The sequence below is a fragment of the Drosophila guanche genome, unplaced genomic scaffold (assembly GCF_900245975.1).
Source record: "Drosophila guanche unplaced genomic scaffold, DGUA_6, whole genome shotgun sequence".
NCBI lineage: Eukaryota > Metazoa > Arthropoda > Insecta > Diptera > Drosophilidae > Drosophila > Drosophila guanche.
In genome coordinates this window covers 692,390-715,871 of record NW_022995745.1, presented here as the reverse complement: position 1 = coordinate 715,871, position 23,482 = coordinate 692,390, and the positions used below count along the sequence as shown (strand labels likewise).

The 23,482-nt window shown below is 45.1% G+C and overlaps 1 protein-coding gene across 4 annotated transcripts; it reads right to left on the bottom strand.

Moving 5' to 3' along the window:
- Positions 1-389: 389 nt before the first annotated feature.
- On the bottom strand, positions 390-22,902 carry LOC117581452 (histone deacetylase 4). Of its 4 annotated transcripts, XM_034268662.1 has the most exons (14): positions 22,618-22,900; positions 19,859-19,927; positions 13,165-13,277; positions 8,882-8,989; positions 7,834-8,148; positions 7,679-7,752; positions 7,428-7,558; positions 6,691-6,837; positions 5,277-6,238; positions 3,902-5,188; positions 3,710-3,829; positions 3,199-3,633; positions 2,978-3,111; positions 390-2,137 (listed from the first exon to the last, which is right to left on the bottom strand). In XM_034268662.1, the coding sequence occupies exons 2-14, from the start codon at positions 19,890-19,892 to the stop codon at positions 2,083-2,085; spliced, it is 3,915 nt and encodes a 1,304-aa protein (XP_034124553.1). In that variant the 5' UTR covers positions 19,893-19,927; positions 22,618-22,900; the 3' UTR covers positions 390-2,082. The 4 variants fall into 4 exon arrangements, with proteins under 4 accessions (XP_034124553.1, XP_034124556.1, XP_034124555.1 ...); XM_034268665.1 differs by lacking the exon at positions 6,691-6,837 and having other exon boundaries at positions 22,618-22,902; XM_034268664.1 differs by lacking the exon at positions 19,859-19,927 and having other exon boundaries at positions 22,618-22,901.
- Positions 22,903-23,482: the final 580 nt, after the last annotated feature.

The following is a 23,482-nucleotide window of genomic DNA, read 5'->3' as shown; positions in this document are numbered from 1 at the left end:
GTCACACCTCTGGCAATGGAACTGACTTCAAACTGGTACAATGACAAACTTAGCTTAATAGTTACACTTTTTGTTAGTGGTTCCTGTTCTTGCACTTTTGCTCTATCAATTTGTTAACAGTTATTGCCAACAGCTGTGGGATAACTCGTTGTGCTCTCTCACTCTCTCTCTCTCTCTCTCTGCTCTTCCTATCGCTTCAGGCCACTGCAATTGCCGCTGCAGCGCTGCATGGAGCGTGGGAAGGGGCCACAGGCTAAGCGAAATAGAAGGAGATAATGAAATGGGGGGGCGGGTACAAAGGTACAGTGTCTAACGGATGGAACATATTCGCGAACCACCTTCAGGCTCGACTCTTATTTTGCCTTTCTTTTGTTTTTCTTTTTTTATTGAAGTTTTGTTGTCCATTTGTGTGTGTGTTTGTGTGTGTTTTATGTACATACATACATGTATAATAATAGTTTTACTTCATTTCAGACATTTGTTGAACATATCGTTAACGCTATGCACACGCATACAAATGCATTCGTCGGCTACATATATATGTGCATACATCCATGTAGATGCATGTGTGTGCACGTGTGCACGTGTGTGTGTGTGTTTGTGTGTATTGGGGGATTATTATTATTATTTCAACAGTTATTAGGTATACATACGTATATTTATATAAGATCTCGGCAACATTTAACAACAATTATCTCGCTTATTCGGTTTTAGTTTTTAGTTTAAGTGTTTCTTTTCCCTTAGTTTTGTTTTTGCTCTGCACTCGATTTTTCATTTGTTTTCTCACATTTATTGCACAATATATTTGATGTATGTAGTACATATATACCATATACGTATATAATATATATATATATATATATGTAGGATTTTGTTTTAAATAATATTATGTTGTACTTGAAACTTGCACTAAACTATAAATTGTACAAAAAGATTTCGTTCTCTCATCTTTTTCCATCCATCCATCCTTCGCTTTGTTAAGGTGTATGCGTGTGTTTGTGTGTGTTTATCTTCATATTCTTCTTATTGTTCTATTAGTTCTACGTTTTTTTTTTTAACAACTAAAGCATTTTACATAACACATAATCATCTCCCTGAGGAGTCGCCTAATATGGGAAAGGGGGCTAAGGGTTGTAGGCTTCTAGGGTGTCAAGGCGCCTACGTTGCTACGGTTCTAGGTTTGTGAGGTCTCTGCGGATAGAGCGGCCGCCGGCCTGGGGCTGGGCTGGTTGAGTGTTTTCTTTTGTGTGTGTTTCTGTAGGTTGTACCTACCCCACACACACACACACACACACACACACATCCCCTCAGTACCAGTACCAGTCCCAGCGATAACCTCCTACTGTTTTCTCTTTAGTGTACTTGTTTACCGTTAGGTTAGTTGAAACTTCTTTAGCTCTCGCTCGCTCGCTCTCTCTTTCTCTTCATAAATACATAAATATGCACTGCTTGCTTGCGTGTGTCTACCAACTCCACAAAAAAAAAAAAAAAAAAAATCAAACAAAATTATAGCAAAGGAATAGGTTCACTCGCGCTCTCTCTCTCTCTCGTTCTCTAAGAGGAACAAATAACTAAACTTAATTCAATATTCAATATTCATCCTTGCCATATTTTATCCCTTGGATTCATGCGTTATTTTTTTTTTCTTTTTTTTTGTTTGTTTTGAGTGGCACAGCCACTATTTTGAACTTTAGGCCTCGCTTTCCTGCATTCTTCGCACTTTCGTTGATCAATTTGTTTGATTTTACTTTTACTTTTACTACGCTATGGGTGTGGGGGGAAATGGTGTGCGTTTGCCTTGTGCTTTTGGCTTGTTAACTACAGGTAGAGGTCGAGGTAGTGGGAGAGGGCTAACTAGAGAGAGATAGAGTTTTGGGGGGTGAGTGACATAGACAGAGACAGCGACAGCGACAGGTACGGCTCACGAGAAGCGCTACAACAATTCAACAACAATTCAATTTCAACTACAACAAATAACTAAATGTGCATTGAGCAGCATGTTGCAGCAGCCATGCCCATGCCCACGCCGCTCCCAAGCATCCACATCCACATCCACATCCACGTCCACGTCTCCTCCGCTAACTATTTCGTTTCATCCTGATCCATTGGTTCCTCGGAGTCATCGCGCGATAGATTTCTACAAAAAAGGGTTTACAAACAATTAGAAATGTTCAACATGTTCAAAAATATATTCATAAAGTGCCACGCAAGAGTATGAGTACAGCCATGAGGCGTTTCCCATTTGATGGCTGTCTTTAAAGATTGAGTCTATAAAGTGCAATAAACTGGTTTGCATTTGCATCTTTTTATAAGAGCACAAGATCATTATTTCATGCACAAATAGTTCCGCTAGTTAGAATTAGTTCTATAAACTAGACACTCGAGTTTTAAATCACTTGATCACGGACTTCACTCGTTTACCCTTTAGAGTTAAGTGCAAAATATTCCTCTACAGATGTTCGCTTCCTTCAAAACTGAACTAGCAAAAAGCTAGACAAACGATCGGAGACTGAGTGGAACCACTGCGTGAACGCACTTTGCGCGAAACTAATTGAAATTAATCAAATTAAAATGGAAGTGGCAGCAATTAAGTGAAACATTGCAAACAAATGCATTCAATTACACAATTTCGATACATTGTATTACGTAGAGTCTACGTTGTAGACACATTTTGGTAAACAATTTGTCTTGCTTTTGTTATACAAAGTAGCAGACCAATCCGTTCCTTTTCATGTGGATTCAGTCAGCTATTAGACACATTAAAGCTCTGCATGAATCGATTCGGAGCGGCTCGAAGTAAAGGCAACAAAATACGTGGAATATTTTGGAATCGATTCAGAGATTCCTAATGGATGGAACGCATGAAAGTTGCCTGATTATAGCTTCGATTTCATGCACACAAAATACAATTTCCAACAGCGAACTATCTTTGGTGGTTTGCACACTTCTGCGATGCACTACTAATACGGTGACAAACCTGTGCATCGATTGCATTGAGAGGCCGGCCATGGCGTTGATCGTTTCAGATTCATCATGCTCCACCTTGAGCGTTTCCAGCGCAGACAAGCCGACGGTATGCTCCAGCATTCTCACGCATGGCCAATGCGTTTGCTGCATGCCACAAAAAGAGAAAGAGAGAGAGAGAGAGAGGCAGGAATTTAGTGTGTGATTTGGGAGAATACAAATAATATTTCATACCTGTATGGCTATCGTTTTTTGTAGCGTATTGATGGCGTTCTGGCAGGGCGGTCGTTCCAGTTCGGACTGAGAAATGGGTGCAGCGGGATCGCCGAGCAAAGCTCGGACGCACTCTTGGGCGGAATCACAGATGGCGGCCAGATCGTAGCCACCCTCAAGGGCCAGCACCACCTTGCCGTTGGCCAGCTGCAGAAGCTCGCGGGTCATGAAACCAAAGCATGCGGGCGACACATGATAGCCGCCCAGCGGTGCCGGATGGCCGGTGGCCGCATCAAAGCCAGACGACACAAGCACAATATCCGGATTAAAGCACTTGGCAATGGGCATCACAACGGTACGGAATGCAGCGATATACTCGGCATCGCCCAGTGGCGGATTCAAGGCGCCCGACCACGAGATGTTCACATTGAAGCCGAGACCAGCACCGGAGCCGCACTGGAAACAGAGGAAAGACACAGCAGCCCACGATTAGTTCGGGAATGATTCTTTTTGATGCTTGTTCTCGACTCACCTCTGTGGGTCCGCCTGTGCCGGGAAAGAAGTTGCCGTCATCGTGTCGATGTATGGAAAGATATAGAATGTCGGGACTTTGGTAGAATGCTTGCTGTGTGCCATTGCCATGGTGTACATCCTGCAAGAGAAATCTCTCATTAGTTGGGTGGGAAATTCAGCAACTTTGGGAACCACTTGGCGAACCACTCACCCAATCGACAATGAGTATCCGCCGCATTTCGGGCATTTGTTGGCGCAATCGCTTAGCCGCTATGGCAATCGAATTGAAGAAACAAAAGCCCATGGCCAGATTGGCCTCCGCATGATGGCCGGGCGGACGGACGACGGCGAAACCATTGCGCAAATCTCCCTTGGCCGTTTTGAAGGCCAAATCGATGACACAGCCAGCGGCCATGCGTGCCGCCGTCGCCGTGTGATGCTCATTCCACGTCGTGTCCAAATCCACACCCAATCCGCCGCAGGACAAACGCACGAAGCTGGCCGCCAGCGTGGACTCCAGCTTGGGTCGCGTCAGCTGGCACTGGTTGGAGCCAAAGAGCATCGCATGCGCCTCTGTGTGCACCGTCTGCAGCTCCTCCTGGGTGGCCTTGCGTGCGCGCAGCCGATCGCAACGCTTCACCAGATCCGTCTCGTTCAGGCGTGCCCAGACGCTCTGCAGTCGGCCGCTGTGCTCCGGATGCTGGGCATTGTCGCCGCAGATGCACGAATGCTTCAGCATCAGCGGATCGTAGGCCAGGCCCGTGGTGATTTTATGCGGTGGCAATGATGCGGACGGCGGCGTCTGTTGCAGCTGCTGCTGCTGCTGCTGCTGTTGCTGATGGTGCAGCTGGGCGGCATAGAAATGTCCCATAAACTGTCGATGCTGACGATGTGGCAGCGATAGGTTGACGGGCGGTATGTGATCCGCCGACGAGGAGGTGGCTATCGGCGTCGGATGCTGTCCCTGGCCCTGGCCCGTGTCTGCCAGCTGGCTGAGGCCATGCGGCCCGAGTGGCACCAGCGGGCTGCTCAACGTGCGCGAGAGTGGCCGCATTAGGCCCTTGGCCAGCTCCTCCTCCTGCAGCAGCAGCAGCTCCCGCTGCTGTTGGAGGTACTCCTGATCCCGCTGCAGTTTGTTGCCCTTGGTCCCGCTCCCACTACCGTTTCCTGTGCCTCCCGCTGCTGCTGCTGCTGCTGCTGCTGCTGCGGCTGCTGAGGACGCTGCTGTGGCTGTGGGTGGCGTGCGGTAGACTGCCGCTGCTGCGGCCAAAGCCTCTGGCAGGCTCTGTGAGGTGCTGGTGGCTATGGTGCTGGTCAGCACCGTTTTGGGCGGTTTCTTCTTATCGGTGAGGTCCATCACCTCGGCAGCAGAGTCGTCCTCCTCCTCCTTCAGCTGAGACTCGCGCACGCCAGCAGACGCTGCCGCCCCACTGCGTGTGAGCACAGTCTGGCGCAGCTTCTGGGTGAGCACCTGATGCTGGTACGCCTGACGTTCCGCCTTGATGAGGGAAGGAAAAGCGAAAAGCGAAAAGCGAAAAGCAATCAGTTGATCATCGAAGAGACTTCTAGGTGCTCACGCTACTCACCTCGCTGTTCTCGTAGTGCGTTTGTGCCACATTCAGCTGGCCGGCGCCCGTCAGCATCGGATGCCCCAGGGGCAACGGTGCCGACTGTGTCCTGCCCAGCGGCCGGTGTCCCTGTTTGTGCAGATGCACCTGCGCCACCTGCGCATCCGTAATGGGCGTATTGTGCTGATGTCCCGCGTACAGAGCATGCCCGTGGCCGTGCCCGTGTCCGTGTGCATGGGCGTGCCCATGGCCGTGACCGTGTGCGTAGCCATGGCCGTGTCCGTGGCTATTGGTGGGTGGCAGGGAGCCGGCTGCTGCTGCCGCAGCCGCCGCTGCTGCTGCAGCCACGGCGGCCGCATGCAGATTGACCGCAGAGCCAGCGGACACGCCGCCCAGCTGCTGCATGTAGGACGAGGATGAGGGCAGAATTGTGGAGGCAGCGTGCGCCTGCGGCGGTGCCACATCCCCCACCAGGGAGGCCTGAGACGAGGACGTGGACGTGGCCGAAGCGGACCGGACCACAGGCGATGGCTGCTGGGGCGCAATGCCCGTGGCCGGCATCATGGCCAGCGATCCGGTTGGCTGTCGTCCCACAAAGGACATGCCCAGCTGATTGTAGTACGTCGGCTGGCCACCAGCGGCCGCCACATGCTGATGCAGTGCCGCGAACATTGCCTGTGCCGTGGCCTGCGCCTGGGCCTGGGCACTCGCCTGCGCCTGGGCCTGGGCCTGCGCTTGCACCTGGGCGGAGTTTGGTAAATGCGGTCGTCCCAGGGATATGTTGGGCAGGGAGGGCGAACTGAACAGTGGCAGGTCATTGATGCTGCTCCTCTGCCCGGGCTGGTACTGGCTACCCTCCTCGTTCTCCTCCTGTATGGGTGCACTCGTCGGCGAGCCCCGACTGCCGACCACACCCACCTGCGGCAGACCCGTGGACGAGGGCGGAGAATTAGGACCAGAATCCGGTGTGCTGTTGCAGTCTGTGGGGGGGGAAACAAAAGCTTCGATTATTAATCGATAATATTGCGGGATATCGGATATCGGGATGGTCGGACAAAGGCAGTCAGGCGCGGCGGCAGTTAGTGGACTGAGCGTAGCTGGATCTGGATCTGGAGCTGGAGCTGGAACTGGATCTGGAGGCTGATCAATGCGTGGGTTAGATAACAGTTACAGGCGATAACGATAACAGCGATAACAACAGCAAACTAACATTAAAATCATTTCATAATAATAAATTAAGAATAGATCGGAGTAAATTCAACTGAAAAACGAAGCAATACACGAACCCAGATTGGGTTGCTCCTCCATCATGTGCAGGATTCACCTCAGTTCCACCTGATGCAGCTGCAACATTGCCTGCTCCAATCTGTACCGTATTGTGGGGTGTTTCTTTCCCCTGTGTGATGGGTTTTTGTCTGTTTCGTATACGTACTTGTTAGAACGGAGTTCTTCTGCTGTCTGCGCTGTGCCGCTTGCAGTAATCGCTCGTGGCGACGTGCACCTGCCGGCCCTCCGATGCGTGCCTTGCGCTCAATGACACTCTGTTTCAGCCGGATCTTCAGCAGGTTCGGTTCGGATGCTGTTTTGGATTTGGTTTACACACATTTGCTCGGTTAGTTCGGATTGGGGTTAGATCAACTTAACGCTTAACGCATACATAATCAAAAATATAATCAATCTAATGGGGCAACCCCCCTGCAACTTGCTCAACTTTTGGTTAGTCATTTTTGGACATGCTTTTCTAAAGGAATTCTTTTGCTCAGGTTTGATCGAAACTGATCGAATCAGTGATCAATACCGATTGGGGGGGGGGGGGCGCAATTTCTACATGGTTTGAATGAGATTATTACGTTCAAGTTGCAACTTTCAGATTTCTATATTTTCGGACCACATTGCGAGAGTTTTCTTGGTTTAAAATTCGCTTTCCATTCGTGCGCCATTCGCTTATGTGAAATTTGTGAAGCGCAACCCTCAGCATTTCTATGACTCAACACTAATTGGGTGGGGGGGGGGGGTAAACAGAAGCAGACAGCAGACAGCGGCAGCCAAAACGGATTTTTAGTAGTAAAAACAACACTCAAGGCAGAGCAGAAGGGCAGCGTATTTTAGGTCCTGCGGCTTAAGCTGCTTCCACAATTGGTTAGCTTGGAGTTGCGGCACGTGGCTTACCTGTTTTCCTGAGCGGAAAATCAGATTCATATTTGAGCAGTGAGGATGGCGGCTGAGGTATTTTGTAGGGATGCGCACTGGTAACGGTGCCCGCTGGCAGGGATTCACCCGATGAGCTTTTCACCACACCTCTGTGAATGGAAATTTCAATGAGTGAAATGTAAATAGATTATTAGACTTCAATTGAATCATTTTAATGGGGGTTTATCAATCGATTTAGGGATTCATCAGACACTGATACCTCTGCTTACCGATTGCGATAGGGCGACGTTGTCGTTGTTCCATTGGAGGCTGCTGCCTGCGACTTGCGGCTCATAATAAAGCACTGCAACGGCAGAGGGGAGAGTGTAAATGGGGATTAGAAGTAAGCTCACAGGGTGGAAAGGGTTTGACCATTGATCATTACATTGAGAATCTGTTTGACCTCCGGGCTGGCATTGGCGCTGCAGTTCTCCTTGCGCTTCATCACCTCCCGCTCGCGGCGTTCACGCTGTTGCTGCTGTTCCCGCTGCTGCTGCTGCTGCTGCTGCTGCTGTTGCTGTTGCTGCTGTTGCTGGTGATGATGCTGTTGCTGCTGCTGTTGGTGATGTTGTTGGTGTTGTTGCTGCTGCTGCTGCTGGCGGTGATGCTCTTCGGCAAACGCGGCAGCAGCAGCAGCGGCTACCGTTAATGTGCTATGCTCCCGCAATTCCTGGAAGGCACCATGGGAATGCACCGCAAACTGCAAAGAGAAAGAGAAGAAGAGAGCGGGAGAGCGGGAGAGAGATTAGCTTTTTTGTTGGTTATTCGTGCTCAGGTGGTGGTGGGTGGATGGTTGCTGGTACTTTGTCTGCTCTCAAAATAATAATTATATTGTTGTTGTTGATGATGATGATGATGATGATGGCGCCGACTTGGCCTTAGTCATACGCCGCGCACCATCGAAGCACTTCCGGCCCAGACGACGGGCATGATAATATTTTTTTTCTTCTTGTTTTTTTTTATTTATTATTTTCACTTATTTCATTTCAATTCCTCTTTCCACTTGTTTTGTTTTTTTGCATTTTTGTTTTCAGTTTCTCTGCCCACACATCTCCATCACCATTCCACACATCATCATCAACATTCTGATCCCCCATCATCATAATCGTCTTCATCATTATCATCTCTGCATGAAACCGCGACACAACGGACAACAACAACAGCAACTAGGTGCTGGCCAAGGTGTATTTATGTGTAGGGTGAGGAGACAAACGGACACTTTTGTGTACAAATAAAATTTTTTTCGCAATTCGAGTAAATTTTGTTTGTAGAAAACGATCCTGTTCTTTATTTATTTTGCCCCTTGATTTAGCGTTTCTCTTGTGACTGCCTCCACCCTACCCAAAATGCAACTTGAGAGAGACATTTGACATCGTCGCCGACGGCTTGCTTCGTTGCCTTCCTCCCCCTCGTCTAGTCTGTCGTCTACTCACTTGATACTTGTGCTCCAATTGCAGTTTATGCTCCAATTCCATTTGCTTCGATTGCTCCTGAAACGTGTGGATCAGACGTTGCTTCTGCAGTTCCTGATTCTTTTTGAGCTGCAAGTAATGCAAAACAAAAGAAAAGCGCATTTAGAGATAATCGTAATGGTAGGTGATGATGGATACATACAAAACAAACCTACAAAGCGGAGGGGAGGGGAGGGGAGGGGAAACAAAGGCTGATTTTGGATAACTGAACACAAGCGAAAGCCGAAGCCTGTTATACACGCGGATGGATCCCTATCCCTGATCAAATTTGTACTTCTCATTTGGGTGGACACTGTGTAAATATTTGTATGTCATATACAGCAGTTGTTTTGATTCTTTACTGTTCTTCTTCTTCCCCCTTTCCTATGTCGTCATAATCTATGTATGTATGTAAGTACACGTGTACACATGTATGTATACGCCTACATCGAGATGTTTCTGCTGTTAGGTGTTTCCATGACCTTAGAGCGCGCGGCACGAGGCGTCGCGGCGTTTCTTCGTTTATTCTTTGGCCTCCACCTTCGCTTGGACACGACTGTTGGTTACTGTTGATGTGTGAGGGGGGAGATGTCACGCCACCGCAACCCTCTCACACACACACTAGCATGCTGAAACCTCGGAATGGAAATGAAACAAAAAACATTTCGCAAAAGTAACGGTACGGTTGATGATCTCTTCTGCTCTCGAAATTATTGTTATCTCTTGCTATACGCTTAGAAAGAGTATTCCGCTGTTGACCAGATGTTTGCAAACGCAGAAAAGGAAGCATTTACGATCCCATGTGTAACATCAGATCGCATCTTGTCCGACCTAAAGCTAACTACCAAATATCGAACAAGGTATAGTTTTGGCCAAAAAATAGATAAAATATGGATTGATAATGCTAATTGTTATTATTGTTATTGCTGCACTTGTCAAAAGTGGGGTGGGTCTCCGCACTGACTGCACTCGCACTCACAGTTAAGTCAATGGACAATAATCTTTTCTGCCTTTTGCTGCTCCACTGCTTCTTCTTATACAGCTTGACTGTCTGCACTGCTTTGTCCATACAAGCTTCTACTTCTTGTTTTACTCTTCTTCTTGTTGTTTTCTATTTCTCTTTGTCTTTTCTGCTTGTAGTTATTTTGTGCACATTAATTTTGTTAAAAACTTTTGCCATGCAAAATGATTTTCATGGACTTTCGACTATTTGGCTATGAATTTTCGATTTTTGAAAAGAGAAACACAACCGAGGGCGACACGACGTGGACGTGGACGTGGAGGCGCTAAAAACTCTGTCCGTTTTGGTTTCCATTCGCTCTTCCTGTTTCTGCTTTATGATATTCGGATTCTGCTTCTGTTTTTGGGCTTTCGTTTTGATATTAGCATTCGCTGGGATATGGACGACGCGCTTTCATTTCAGTTTCACGCGGGCGACTGGCCCAACTGGCGAAAAACTCAAATATAAACACAAAATTTCGAAACATTTGACGATGGCTGGGTGAAAGAGAGAGACGGGAGAGAGAGAGAGAGAGAGAGAGCCACCTCTCGCTGCCTAGACCAGACAGACATATGGGCGGGACTGAAGCGATAGACTGAGAGCTATAACCATCAACATCATCTATCTAAATATGCACATGCACTATGTATGTAGGTACATGTGAATGTTTGTATGTATCTATCCCATATATCCCATCCCATATGCCACATCAGTTCCTAGAAAACTGCACCTGACCCGACACCAAACCAAACCAAATCACACCACAACACACAGCACCGCACCTCCCCGAGCCAGTACCAACTGACCAGAAGCACCTCCTGCTGCTGCTGCTGCTGCTGCTGCTTGCACAACATTCGCCAGTTGCTATGGCCTGTGCTATAATTATAAATGCCTGTGCTATAATTATAGCGGCCACAAGACAGCACACACAGGCACGCCCATATAAATAGAAACTGAACAGAAACAGAATTGAATTGGATTGGGAACAAAACGAAAACGAAAATGCAATCTGCTTTATAAGTGATCATGATTATCATCATTATCATTAAAATGATGATGCTGATGATGATGAAGGTATTTCCGGAAAATTGAAATAACACATTTCTGACGAATCGCTTGCGGATCGGATCGGATCAATCACTGCTGCAATTCGACATTTTAAGTCCGATTTATTCTAGCATAGTTATAGTTCAATGGAATGCACTTCCAATAACATAAACCATAACTATAACTATCCGATCCATGAATCAAATATATCGCAGAGAGCTCTCCACATTGAAATCTAAAAGAATATCATTTTAAATCATTTTAATCATTTGATCCAAAGAGAGTCAAATATGCTAGATAATGATAGCAATTATTCTTAATGCCTTTAATTCTTAGATCATCGATCTAATAGGATTCTAATTCTATATTTTGTGGGCGAAGATCAAGAGATCAATGATCGTGTTCATTAAGATCTTGTCAACCCTCTCTAGTCACCACCCCACACACACACACACAAGGCACGCTCTACCGTCCCCCACCCTGAGCCTCATCAATTTCTGCTAATTTACATTTTGCTCGTGCCACCGAAAATAACGGAACACAAAGAAGAACGCAAAAAGAGACGAGATGAAGGAACAGGCAAGAGGCAGTGGGAGAGGGAGAGGGAGAGGGAGAAATGAGGAATTCTATCAAGCATTTTCACTGATTAGCATTTGTTGCAGTGTGCGTGTAATCCTCGTGTATGTGTGTGTGTGTGTGTTTCTATTTGTTAAAAATAATACCCGCAGAGTTTATAAAGAACAAAAATAAATTCAAAGGAAAAACCAAAAATAACAAAAACGGCAAACGCGTTGCTGAAGTAGGAAAAACCGAAGGCGGTGGCGGTGGCAGCTCGTGGCTGCTGCTGTGGGGTGTGGCCGGGGGCCAACTGTAGCAGGGCATACGTATGTACGTATGTATGTTGTGCTTTTAAAACACTTTTTAACCCTAAAAATAAAACATTTTTAACGAAAGACGAAACAACAGAGGACTCTAAATGAAATGCAGCCAACAATTGAGGCATAAATAAGTTCCCCAGACTATAAATTGAATGCAGCAGATGTGGCAAAATAAAACTATCCTCAGAGCATTCAATGCGAATGCCTTACCTTGCTTTAATGCACCTTTAGAAGAAGAAGCATCCATAAGCATAAAAGCCAGAATAAGCAGTGCAAGCGGAGAACCAGAAGACAGCGACCAAAGCAGTTGGTGGGGGTATGGGAACGAGTGCTGAGAGCAGGTGAGGCTGTTGCACATGCTGCCCAGCCGCCAGTAGCTGATAGAGAGAGAGAGAGAGAGAGAGAGAGAGAGCAAACAGTAAACACCCGTCAAGTGCACCGAGCACCCATTCCCTTTGGCATGAGTCCATCAAAGGCCTGGCCCCTCTGTCTTTCTTCAGCGCTCTCTCGCTGGCGGCTCTCTTGACTTGGTTTTCTCGTCTATTTATAGAGAATTTTATTTAAAAAATGCGCAAAAACTCATACATATTTTCGTAGTGAAAACAATAAATATAGAATCATTAAGTTGTACACGCGTTTATATTTAGACTCCCAACGAGGAGCGCGAGCAAGCATCCGAGAAGAAGCAGGCATCAACAGCAGAAGGAAACGCACAATCCCACACACACTCACACACACACACACACACACGCGAGAAGCACACGCATGAGAACATGCACATGTTCATGTAACAAAGCAGTTAAAAGCAGAGGAGGAACAGATAAAAGCAGTGCAAGAGCCAGAGCCAAAGCGAAAAGTATTAATAAATCGACTAAAAGCATACACAAATAGAAAACAAAACAAAAATAATCGAAATTGGGGAAAAGGAAAAGCGACGTCGAAGGCAAACAATTATATTTACATATGTACAAAGCTGCTGGATGAAAAATACACCTAAACATAGAGATGTACGAGTAATGGGGGCAGCGGTTAATGGAATGTGATCAAGGGAGTTTGGCAGGTGGGACTGCCAGTGGATTAGGATAACGGAACATGAGCAAGAAGGTTACATCTCTTTTTAGTCACAAATATAGGCGAAGTTACTAATTCTATTCATTTTCAAAGTACTTCTATTTCCCGCTACTCAGGTGTTTTTTGTTACGCTTTTACTCCTCATCGAAGGTACTTTTTTGTTCAGTATAAAATATTTCAACCGTTTTTATTCAAACCAACCAAGGGTGTGCCACTCTCTAGAGTTTAGAGAGAGAACCAAAAATTAAGCAAGGCAAACGCACACTCACCTCCATGATCTGCTGATCGATATCCACCGCTGGATGGGGCTTGAAATCCAATGTCAATGGGACCGGCCCTATATGCAGCAATCGTTCATCGCTTCCGGCTTCTGGTGGCAGATCTGCAAATTGAAAATGTAAACAAAAATTTAAAGCGTGAGAGACCGAAATTCAGGCATCAGTTGGGCGGAAATGTAGAGCCAGATAAGTGTTGTAGTTGGGGGTGGGGGGTTTTTCCAAAGAGTGCTTAATGGATACTCAAACACACATTTTATATTCCCACAGAAGGAGCGACGAAGAAAATGCTTTGCAATGCCGCACCTTCTTTAAATACACCTTGGATAGAGCATGGAGGCGTTTTTTGCTCTCTCTATTATTTGGTTCTTGTCTCTTACTAGAAGTGCTCCGCGTAAGTGTGTGTTGTGTGTGTGTGTGTGCACCTCTCTCTTGGCTGATTATGTAGATAAGGCCGCGCTTATCGGACGCTTTTAAAAATAAATCTAATACGTATTTAGCATGCCAGCAAAGCGACTCAACTTGGACCCCCTCTCGCTCTCACCCTCTGTCTCTCAGTACCGTGTAAAACATGACTATGTGAACATGTGTGGGGATGTATGTAAGTAAATATGTGTGTTGACTATTTTTAGTAACCTTGTACAGCAAAAGTTAACAGCGATTACAACGACCATACCGTACATCCATACATAAATACATGTATCAAAGGTTATGTGTTGTCTGAGATGTTCAGTATGAGAGCAGAAGAAGGTGTTTGTGTGTTTACCGTTGTATCTTTGTTCCAGCAGCTTAAAGTGGCTGATGTTTTAGATATCTAACAAATACACTGAATGTTTCTCCCCTTTTTATCGTCTTCTTCTTTTTCTCTTTGCCTCGCACGTGACGATAGGCAGCAGCAGCAGACCTGTTTCGTTGCCTCTCTCTCTCTCTCTCTCTCTCTTTCTCGCTCTCTCCCTTTTTAACACCGATCAACTAATTTGATTTGCTGCCACACAGCAAACAAACAAAAATGATGAAAAATTCCGCCGTAACTGAACATCTGACAGCACTGCCAGCTGCGGCTGGGGCTGAGGCTCTGGCTAGAAAAGTGCAGTCGCCAAAATGTTTCATTGATAAATATTGCTGTCGACGTCGCCGTCGACGCAGGAAAGACAGAGAAGAGCAGCAGCGAAACGGTAAAAGCTGACAGTTTTGCCATTTCCTTGTGCTCATTTAATCTCTCCCACTCTTCGTATTTGCTCTGGCACACGGCACACTCACTCCACACCACCTCTACTGCTGGACTAATTGCGCGCAAAAAACAAATATGACTAACCGAAAAGTCCAATTTGTTATGTTCTCGCTCTCGCTCTGTGCGTCTCCGTACCGACGCCAACAACATCTGGCTGATCTAATCAGCAAAGTCGAGTTTTGGGCGGAGGGGGGGCTATAAATAGAGCAACAAAAGCCAAAAGCAGCAGCAGCTAAAAACAGTAAAAAGAAAAAACGGGGGGCCGAAGCTTTTGATACCCTTCCGCCCGAGTTTTCCGTGTTTGTTATGTTAGGCTTACCTACTCTCAAACACACCAACAGGTGTTTAATTAGCTTTCAAAATATGTACTATAACCGATCTTGTGTTCAATAACTTTCTTAGTTATAATTCGAATGAAGTGCAGGCATATCAAATTTCACATGAATTCACGTGCCCGTGTTGAGTCACACTATCTTAGCTACCTCTATGTACTTGTGTAATTACTTGCAGAAAACAAGTACATCAAACGTTGTCATCATCGTAAACATCTGCTCCAAAAAAATCATAACACCCAGCGTATATGAAAAAAAAAGCACAGCAGGTTCCCAAGTCGGTTATGTGCATGAGAATGTATGTAAGCGTGTGCGTTTGTGTGCATATCTAACCGAACAGGCCGTGACCTGCTGCGGGCTGCGCTTGCTCTGCGTTTCGCTGCTCTGCTCCGTTGTGCTGGTTCTGCTGTTCTGTTCTATTTTTAGAAGCATTTATAAATCGTGCATGGCTGTGGGGAGTATATTTAGAAGTGGCAACACTGCAAAAGCAGCAAAAACATCATTATCATCATCACATATTGCACAAAGTAGAGAATAACTTGTGGGGAATACTCATACAAATGCATGGCGAAAAGATTCAAATGTGTATGCATCCATATGTACATATATTTCTGTGGTCTACTGCACAGTAGATACCCTCTATGTGATCAATAATCAGGAACAATAAAACTTACAGATATACGAACAATCTTGACCTTTCCAATTCGAAATATTTCACAATCGTACTTAGAAGAATGCATTTTTCGATTGAATCTGTTGATTTACTAAATTGAAACCCAATGGTTATATTTTCTAGAGTACCCGCACGTCGACTAGATATGAGCAAATGCAAAACAGAATAGGGAAAGTGGGCTTCTCTCTTTCGCTCTTGGTGGTGCACTTGCCGCTGCAGGTAGAAAACTTTTGCATGCCAACTGCTGTCTCCGGACGGGGGGAGCGCGCAAGCTAGTTAATTATGTGTGTGTGTGTGTGTGTGTGTGAGAGCATGTCGGTGGGTGGATGTAGGAGCTCCTGTCAAAAGTTAATTCGTATTCCATTCCGTATACATATCTCTCTATGTAGCTGGTGCTGCTCTGCTCTGCTCTGCTCTGCTCCCTTTTTATTCTTGTTGTCTTCAAGGTCAATTTCTGTGTTGTGCTGTGTTGACATAGAAACCAACGGTACAACAAAGGCAATTCCAGGGAGCACGTGGTGTCGTAAAAATACATATGTATGAGCAAAGCATACAAAGAATTCGTCGAAAGTCGATGATTTTGATACCCTTTGCATAGATCGAATAACACGTTTTCCTCATAAAAACTTGTTGATCGAACCAATCGATCCCAGATACATACATACGCACCTAAACATGAGAACATGTGCATGCCTTCGGTTTATGATAAGTTATCTGATCTTTTAATAGTGCAACAAAAACAAAAAGAACCAGCGCAAAGTTGTACATCAAAGAAAAGCTCTTTAAGCTGATCAGGAATACGTGTCTGTACATAATCTACTAAGCATTTCAATACATATCTGGTTAAAATAATAATACCGTTGGCAAGGCTATTGAAATCGCTATAAAACTTTATGAGAGCCATGGCGTTGCCGACGGGGGTCTCGTCATTGAAATTGAAACTGAAATTCAATTGGAAGTTGATACAAATTCTGCAGAGATACAAACGTACATACATACATACGTACGTACATATTTGTGTACGTATGTATGTATATACATATTTATGTACGTACATACATACGTAGATATTAAGAGGGTTAGAGAGAGAGAGAGAGCGCGACTGAAGCTTTAGCTTGAGCCCACAAAAATGTTCTGTTCTCGGCGCCCTTGCTCACTCTCTGTCTCTCTTCTTTCCGTCTTCCTGCCTCAATAAGTTTGTTTTGAGTGATAGGCAGGCAGGCAGGCCGGTGTGTCTCTCGCTCTCGCTCAATACGGGTATGTGTATGTGTGTGTGTGTTTGGGTAAATTTCCAGCGCGCGCATTCTAAAAATAGACAAACGACAACGTCGGCGGCAGTGAAACGTTTTGTTTAGGGCCTGGATCTGCGGGGGCGTGTGGGCGTGTCAGGCAATGAAGTTCTAGGCTGTGGCCTCCCCACCAAACCCGCCCCACTAGGGGGAAAGAGCTGGTGCCAGTGGGGGGAGGGGTTTACCTTGACAAATGTAAAGCCAAAAGGCAGAAAACAAGTAAAACCAAAAACAAACGAATGAATAAATAAACGCAGCAGCAGCAACAGAAGCAACAGCAACGCTTCAACATTTTCCTTTATGGTTTAGAGAGGAGAGTAGTGGGGCAGTAGGTTAAACTGCCAATACATACTCGTACACACATATGTATGTATGCATGTTCATCCATTCATTTGTAAGCATAACGGTTTTATATAACAGCTGCAAACACACAGAGAGAGTGAGAGAGAGCAAGGGAGAAGCAGTCAAAGTTCAGTTTTATTCTTGGAATTCCATTACAATAACAGAGAGGGGGGAGAGGGTTTGCACGCGGAGATGGCTTTGGAACGCAAAGGTGGAAGAAGGCAGTGCAACGGATGACAAAATAGATGGTGGCGAAGGAGTAAAGGTCGCAGGAGGCGGTAGAGAAGTGAGAAGGAATGGAGAAGTGGCAGTGAACGAAAAGCCACCAAGAAAAGAGAGGAGAAGAAGTGGCGCTGGAAGGTTGAAGATCGAAGGAGGCAAAGGTGCGTAAGAGGGCGAGAAAGGAGCAACAACAATAATACAAAAAATAAAGAGAAAGAGTAAAAGTAAACGGCGGGAAGAGACCTGACAAGGAGCCATAAAAGAAGTCGCTCAAATCGAATAAATACAATCACTAGAAATACCTACAAACAAATAAACTTGATGGGAGTTGGAGAGGCAGAGGGACACCCTCAGTCGACCTTCGGGCAGGTGGAGCACCCCCCATGCGTGCTTTAAATGGAATAAAACAAAACAAAACAAAAACCAACAAAAAGCGAACAGCAAAAGAAAAGGAAAAACTTTTCACTTATTGCGTCTTAGACTTACAAATTCCATTAGAAAAGGAGGTGGAAGTAGAAAGTCAGGGTAACGAGGGTTGACAATTAGTTGGCTTTTTCCCTAGACGGACGAACGGACAGTCAGTGTCAGTTGCCCTTGGGCGAGGACACCACTTTAAGCTGGACAAATCTCTCGCGCTCTCTCTCTCTATCTCTAAGTATGGACCCACTTAATACGGGACTTACTGGCATCGCTTTTCTCATGCAATCAATTCAAAGTCCCTCTTCTGTTCCAACAAGTACCGTAAGCTTAAATATTATGTACAGTAGTTAATGTATGTCTGTATTCCTACTAATATGATTTAGATAACAAGTGTGCAGGTCGTAGGCAGTGGGAGTAGGTCGATTACTTAGATGTAAAACTCCCCTCACATCAATCCTCCGTCGTCCTTGACAGCACTTAGGTAAGGCCATGGAGGCCATGGACCAACGACCATGGGTCATGGTCCCATTGTGAGAGCTTACGAAGCCAAATCCCTGAAAATGTCTGTTCTGGCTTGCACGTGTCTTTTCTCTGGAGGAGGAGGAGGAGCAGCAGGAGGAGTAGTACCACCACCACCACAACCACCAAGCAGCAAAGAGAAGACCAAGAGAAGAAAGGAAAGCCCAGGTCTGACCGCACACACACACAATCGCACACATTTGAATGGCAAGTAAGTTTTTGTGTCTAAAAATAGACGAAAATCGATAAACGAATGTTTTTCTTTTTGGTTTTGCGTCCGTCCGTTATAACGTTCCACGGCGTCCATCACATTACCTCAAGCCAAAACAGACAGGGAGCGAGAGAGAGAGAGAGACAGAGAAGATATTCCCATGGGGAAAGAGCAGCTGGCATACCAGAAAGAGAAAGATGGATAGAGAGAGTGGCGGAAGGGGAGGGGAGGGGAGGCAGCATAGCATAAGAAGGAAGAAGATTACGCCAGGGGCCAGGCCATGGCTTTCACTTCCACGTGCTCGGCATTGACAGTGGTTTTGTTGGGCAAAAGAAAAACGGGAACAGCCACAACCACCAAAAGCCTACCCCACTTCCACTCCCCCACCAACCACCCACAAAATAAACTTTCATCTGTCATGGCTCTGACAACAACAACAACCACAGTTATGCCGACAGAGAGCAGAGGCGCTTACGCGACCATGGACAATGTGCTTGTTGTTGTACCTCTGCTCAGCACGGGGACGACACGGCAGTAGGTAGCGGGAGCATGGCGCTTGGCGTACGTCCTGGAGCAGAGAGCAAAGCGAAAGCAGCAAAAGCAGAAATGAGCCAAAAGCAGTGACAGTAGGCAAGCAGTGCTAGGAGCAGGGGGACATTAGAAGCTGTGAAAAAGCAAAGACCGAGGACGCCAACAGCCGGTGCACAGTGGGTCCAAGCATTGAAAACATTGCTTTCATTGACTTGAACGAATTTCATCCATACTGAATGATTTGGCTCGTAATAAATCGTATTATATTCACTATTACAGGTGGATAATGACTTTTAGTCGGATGAGAAACTGCCTGAGAGTTTTGAGTTTTAGTCTGAGATGTGGAACTTAAGAGCAGATGTGATACAATTAGTTGGTGATTATGGGGGGCAGAAGGTGCACTCACAATCACAAAATATGTCTGCACTTTTGTTGCGATTGCAAAACAAATTACTGACTGCTTTTGGATCACTGTGCCTGTCTCATCGCCACAGCTTTGACGACGCTCGCTTTTGTTGTGTATATGTATGTAGGTATGTACATATGTACGATTATTACAGTTATTTTTGGAAGGCAATCGCCCGTTGATGTGCCTGTGTGTATAAGCTCTTGTTTTCACATGTGTGTGCGTATGTGTGTGTTCTGCTCTCTCTGGGTACTTTTCGTGCTATTGTACATAGTTTATGTACATACGAATATTGTTGATGTTTATTTTACATATGTATGAATGTATAAATATGTCTGTACATTATGTACTAAATAGCACAGAAAAAAGAAAAACAAAACCAGGCCCAAAAGCTTCGAGCCCGAGCAGGCCCCCTCCCCACCAAAGAGTGTGGGTGAGCTGGGAAAAGGATGCATAGAGAGAGAGAGAGAGAGAGAGAGAGAGTGAGAGACAGGACATTCTTACCCACTTACCGTGTATTGGTATTCTATCGTCAGGACTAGACATTTTGCATATGGAGTTGTTTGGGGGGAGGGCGGAACCTGCAACAAATCAGAATGAAACAAATGAAACAAAATGTATAAGAAAACATCCATTAACTACTACTATACTAGACTATACTATAAACTAAACTAAACTATACCATTTAGTAAACACATATACTAAGCCAACCTGAACACTCCACCTACATAAATCTGTTTCATCCCTGTACAAATTGTCCATAAGCAACCGGACACTATCCACCGCAGCGGATCCGAATTTGTTAGCAAAATCTGAAAACTTTGGGTCGCAAATTTGAGGATTCTTACATTAAGCTTGTGGCATTTTATTTTAGCATTTCCCTTTGCTGTCTTTTAATGTAATACATTTCGCGCTACACTCTGTACATATGTTAATATGTATACATAATATGTACATATGTCTTTTCTTTATCTGGGACTTGTTTGTCAAAGGAAATGAGTCTCGTCTTACACTCTTTTGGAGTACTCATTGCAAATTCATTGAATCCGACGCTTGGGAATTCGCCAAAGAAACAAAATTACAAATCCGAAATGAATGATTCTGCCAGAACTGATGACTTCATGAAAGAGAAACAAATGAAAGGCAGATTAAATGTAGTAGACAATGGGAAGCGGAAGTGGAGAAACTTTTCGTATACCCTATAGAAGCTTTCAAAGCGGGTATTCCCGTGCAAATCTCAGCCGATACGAAAGTTAAGTTTCTAGTATTCGGATCGAGTTAAAGTGCCATAGAAGAACGAATCTGTCATTAGATTGCCGGTCAGTCGAAAGCAATCTTTGTAAGTAAAGATCCCGGAATCAGCTTTAATGCTACTATTTTCATGAACACTGCTTTAATGTAATTTCCGTTGATATTTTAGATCCTGCCGCCGCCACTCATCTCTAAGGTGCGGGGGTGTTACCACGACTTGCCCCATTGACCTTCGCATATACACACACAAGGAGTGATAGAGTAAGAGAGAGGGGGAGGGGGAGCGGGAGGAGATATGCAGAGCCATGCATACATAAATGACGCACAAAACAATTTCCGTTCACTAATTACACAAGCAAATAGAAGAACAAAAGGAGACGAACAGCAATAGTAGAAGAAGCCAACGATACCAAAACCAAAGTCAAAGTCAAGTCCAATGGAGAGGGAAAAGAGTGGAAGAAGAGGGGACAGAGCGAAGGAGGAGCGCGCAAGGTAGGGAATATTGCATTGTAAATAGCCGTTGAATGGCCCTCTCGGAGGGCCCTGGAGCTCGCAATTATTAATGAATAATTCAAGAAGAATTCCAATCAATAATGTGGCCGTTTTAATCCAGCAGCAACAAATATGTACACAGCTGTGGATGAGGGTGAAAACTCAAGCTGAACCTTGAACCCAAAAAGAAAGCACATCAAGAATGTGCATAGCAAGGTCACACTGGAGGCAAGCAGTGCAAAGCAGTGTCGTGTCGGATATGCCTTGCCCATTGTGCGTGAAAGAGACCCATTTAAACCCATTAAAATAAACTATAGGTGTACGTATAACCACAGATGATGCCGAAGATAGAGAGAGAGAGAGAGAGCGAGAAAGATAAAGAGAGAGAAGCGCTTTGTAGTACACACAAATGAATCACAAAAGGGGGCCATGAATCGCGGGGGAAAACCAACGACACGGATAGAGTACACACATAAGTATGTATGTACATTCATACATGTTCATACATAAAGCGTGCGGTTTTGTGTGGGAAGAGAGGGGGAAAATCTAGTTGGACTACAGCTAGGTCTAGGTCTGGGCCAAGGTATGCATATCCTCGTGCATTCCTTGTCGTGTTTTGATCCCTTAAAGCAGTTCCAGGCCTACCAAAATGGGCAGCATTTAATAGGCGATTAGTTTCAACAGGTGCATTCCACGTGTTGATTTAGCGCCAAAATGGAATCCCAATTGGGGATGATGGATTACACGAACATTACATTTATGTACATTGTATTATTATCTGTAATCTGCAGCATGTGGATCCAAGATTTGTTAGAAATTAAGTGGTGGAAGGGAGAATTATTTGTATTTGTCTTTTCCCTAATCTGGCAGCAGCCAAGATCTATGTACTTTCTTCGAGGGGGACTCTGCCCGGTCTGTTACATCTATCCCCGCACGATAAGAGATTACCCCCTCCTTTGTTCTCCATTACAGTCGCCCGCTTGATGCTTCGTATATTCAGAGCAGAGCTCTGCTTTGGCTCTGCTCTGGACTGCGTCGCCACGCTGCCATGCTGCTGCTGCTGCTGCTGCTTCTGATGCCCGCTGCTGGCATCATTGTCAATGCTGATAGCCAAGTGGAAGAAGAAGCGGCGGCAGGCAGCAGAGAGCATAAACCAGTTCAATGCGCTTTGCGTTGTAGCTTTTTGGGGTGGCAGCTGCTGGCTCTGGGCTGGGAACAGCACTTACAAAATTAAGGGGGTGGGGGATATCAGGGGGAAGAGAAAACAACAATCAAATCAACATAGGGTTGGAGACAGTGGCCAGAGGTAGAGGCAGAGAGAGAGAGAGAGAGAGAGCAACACATCATTTAGCACGCACACACTTGTTACATAAATAACGGCGAATCGAGTGAGAAGCAACAAGAAGCAGCAAAAAAAGAAGTCGTCAGCTGCTCTACTGCCGCTCTGCTCTTTGATATTATTGCGGCATGGCAGCGACGACAGCAGCTGAGCTTAGTGAAACAAAAATACATAAAATACATACGGTACCTCTGTCAAGTGGTGCAAAAACTGCTTGTTCGCTTGCTTGATGTCTCTCTGCTGGTTGTTGTTGTTGTTGTAGTTTTAATGTTTTTGGTTTTGATGAAGAAAAAAACGTTTTTCACAATGCGAAAAAATATTAAAATAAAACAGACACGCGCTCTCCTCTCTCTAAACACTAACACACCTGCACAGTCTCTAGGCAGGCGCTTTTGTGTGCGTGCGTGTGCCTGTGTGTGTATACGGATTCACAGTTTTTGTTGTTTTTTTTGTTTTTTTAAGTTAATTTTGGTGTTGCTTTTGTTGATATTTCTGTGCTTTTACTGCTTTTTTGCGCTGTTTTTATGAAATTTTTTGTGTCATATATTGTATTTATTTATGTTTTTTATGTGTATATTTCTTGTTGCTGCTGTTGCTTTTGTTGTTGTCACTTCACAAGCAGTATTCGCAGTTTTTTTACTGCCTCCACTGCTTCTTCTCCTCATCATCGCTCATTCTTCTTTCCTTGTTGATTCGCTCACAATTTTTGCTCTCTCTCTCTCTATTTTTCACTTTATTTCTACGGTTTCTCGTTTGCACGCGCACGCACTTATCTTAATTTTTGCGCTTCCGAATAACAGAAAAAAAATTATAACAGCAAAAAAATTTGTTTTAGTTGAACAGGAAAATTAACATGTTCAATTTCCATTCCTGTCCCGTTTTAAATGGTCGGCTAAGGTTGTATATCAAAATATCAATATATCGATATTTTTTCAAAATAATACGATATAAGTGATATTTTTTTTGCCAAAATATCAGTATATTGATATTTTTTTGGGATATTTTACGTTTGGTCACATTTATTTCGAAAACCAACGGTCATGAAGCAACTGAA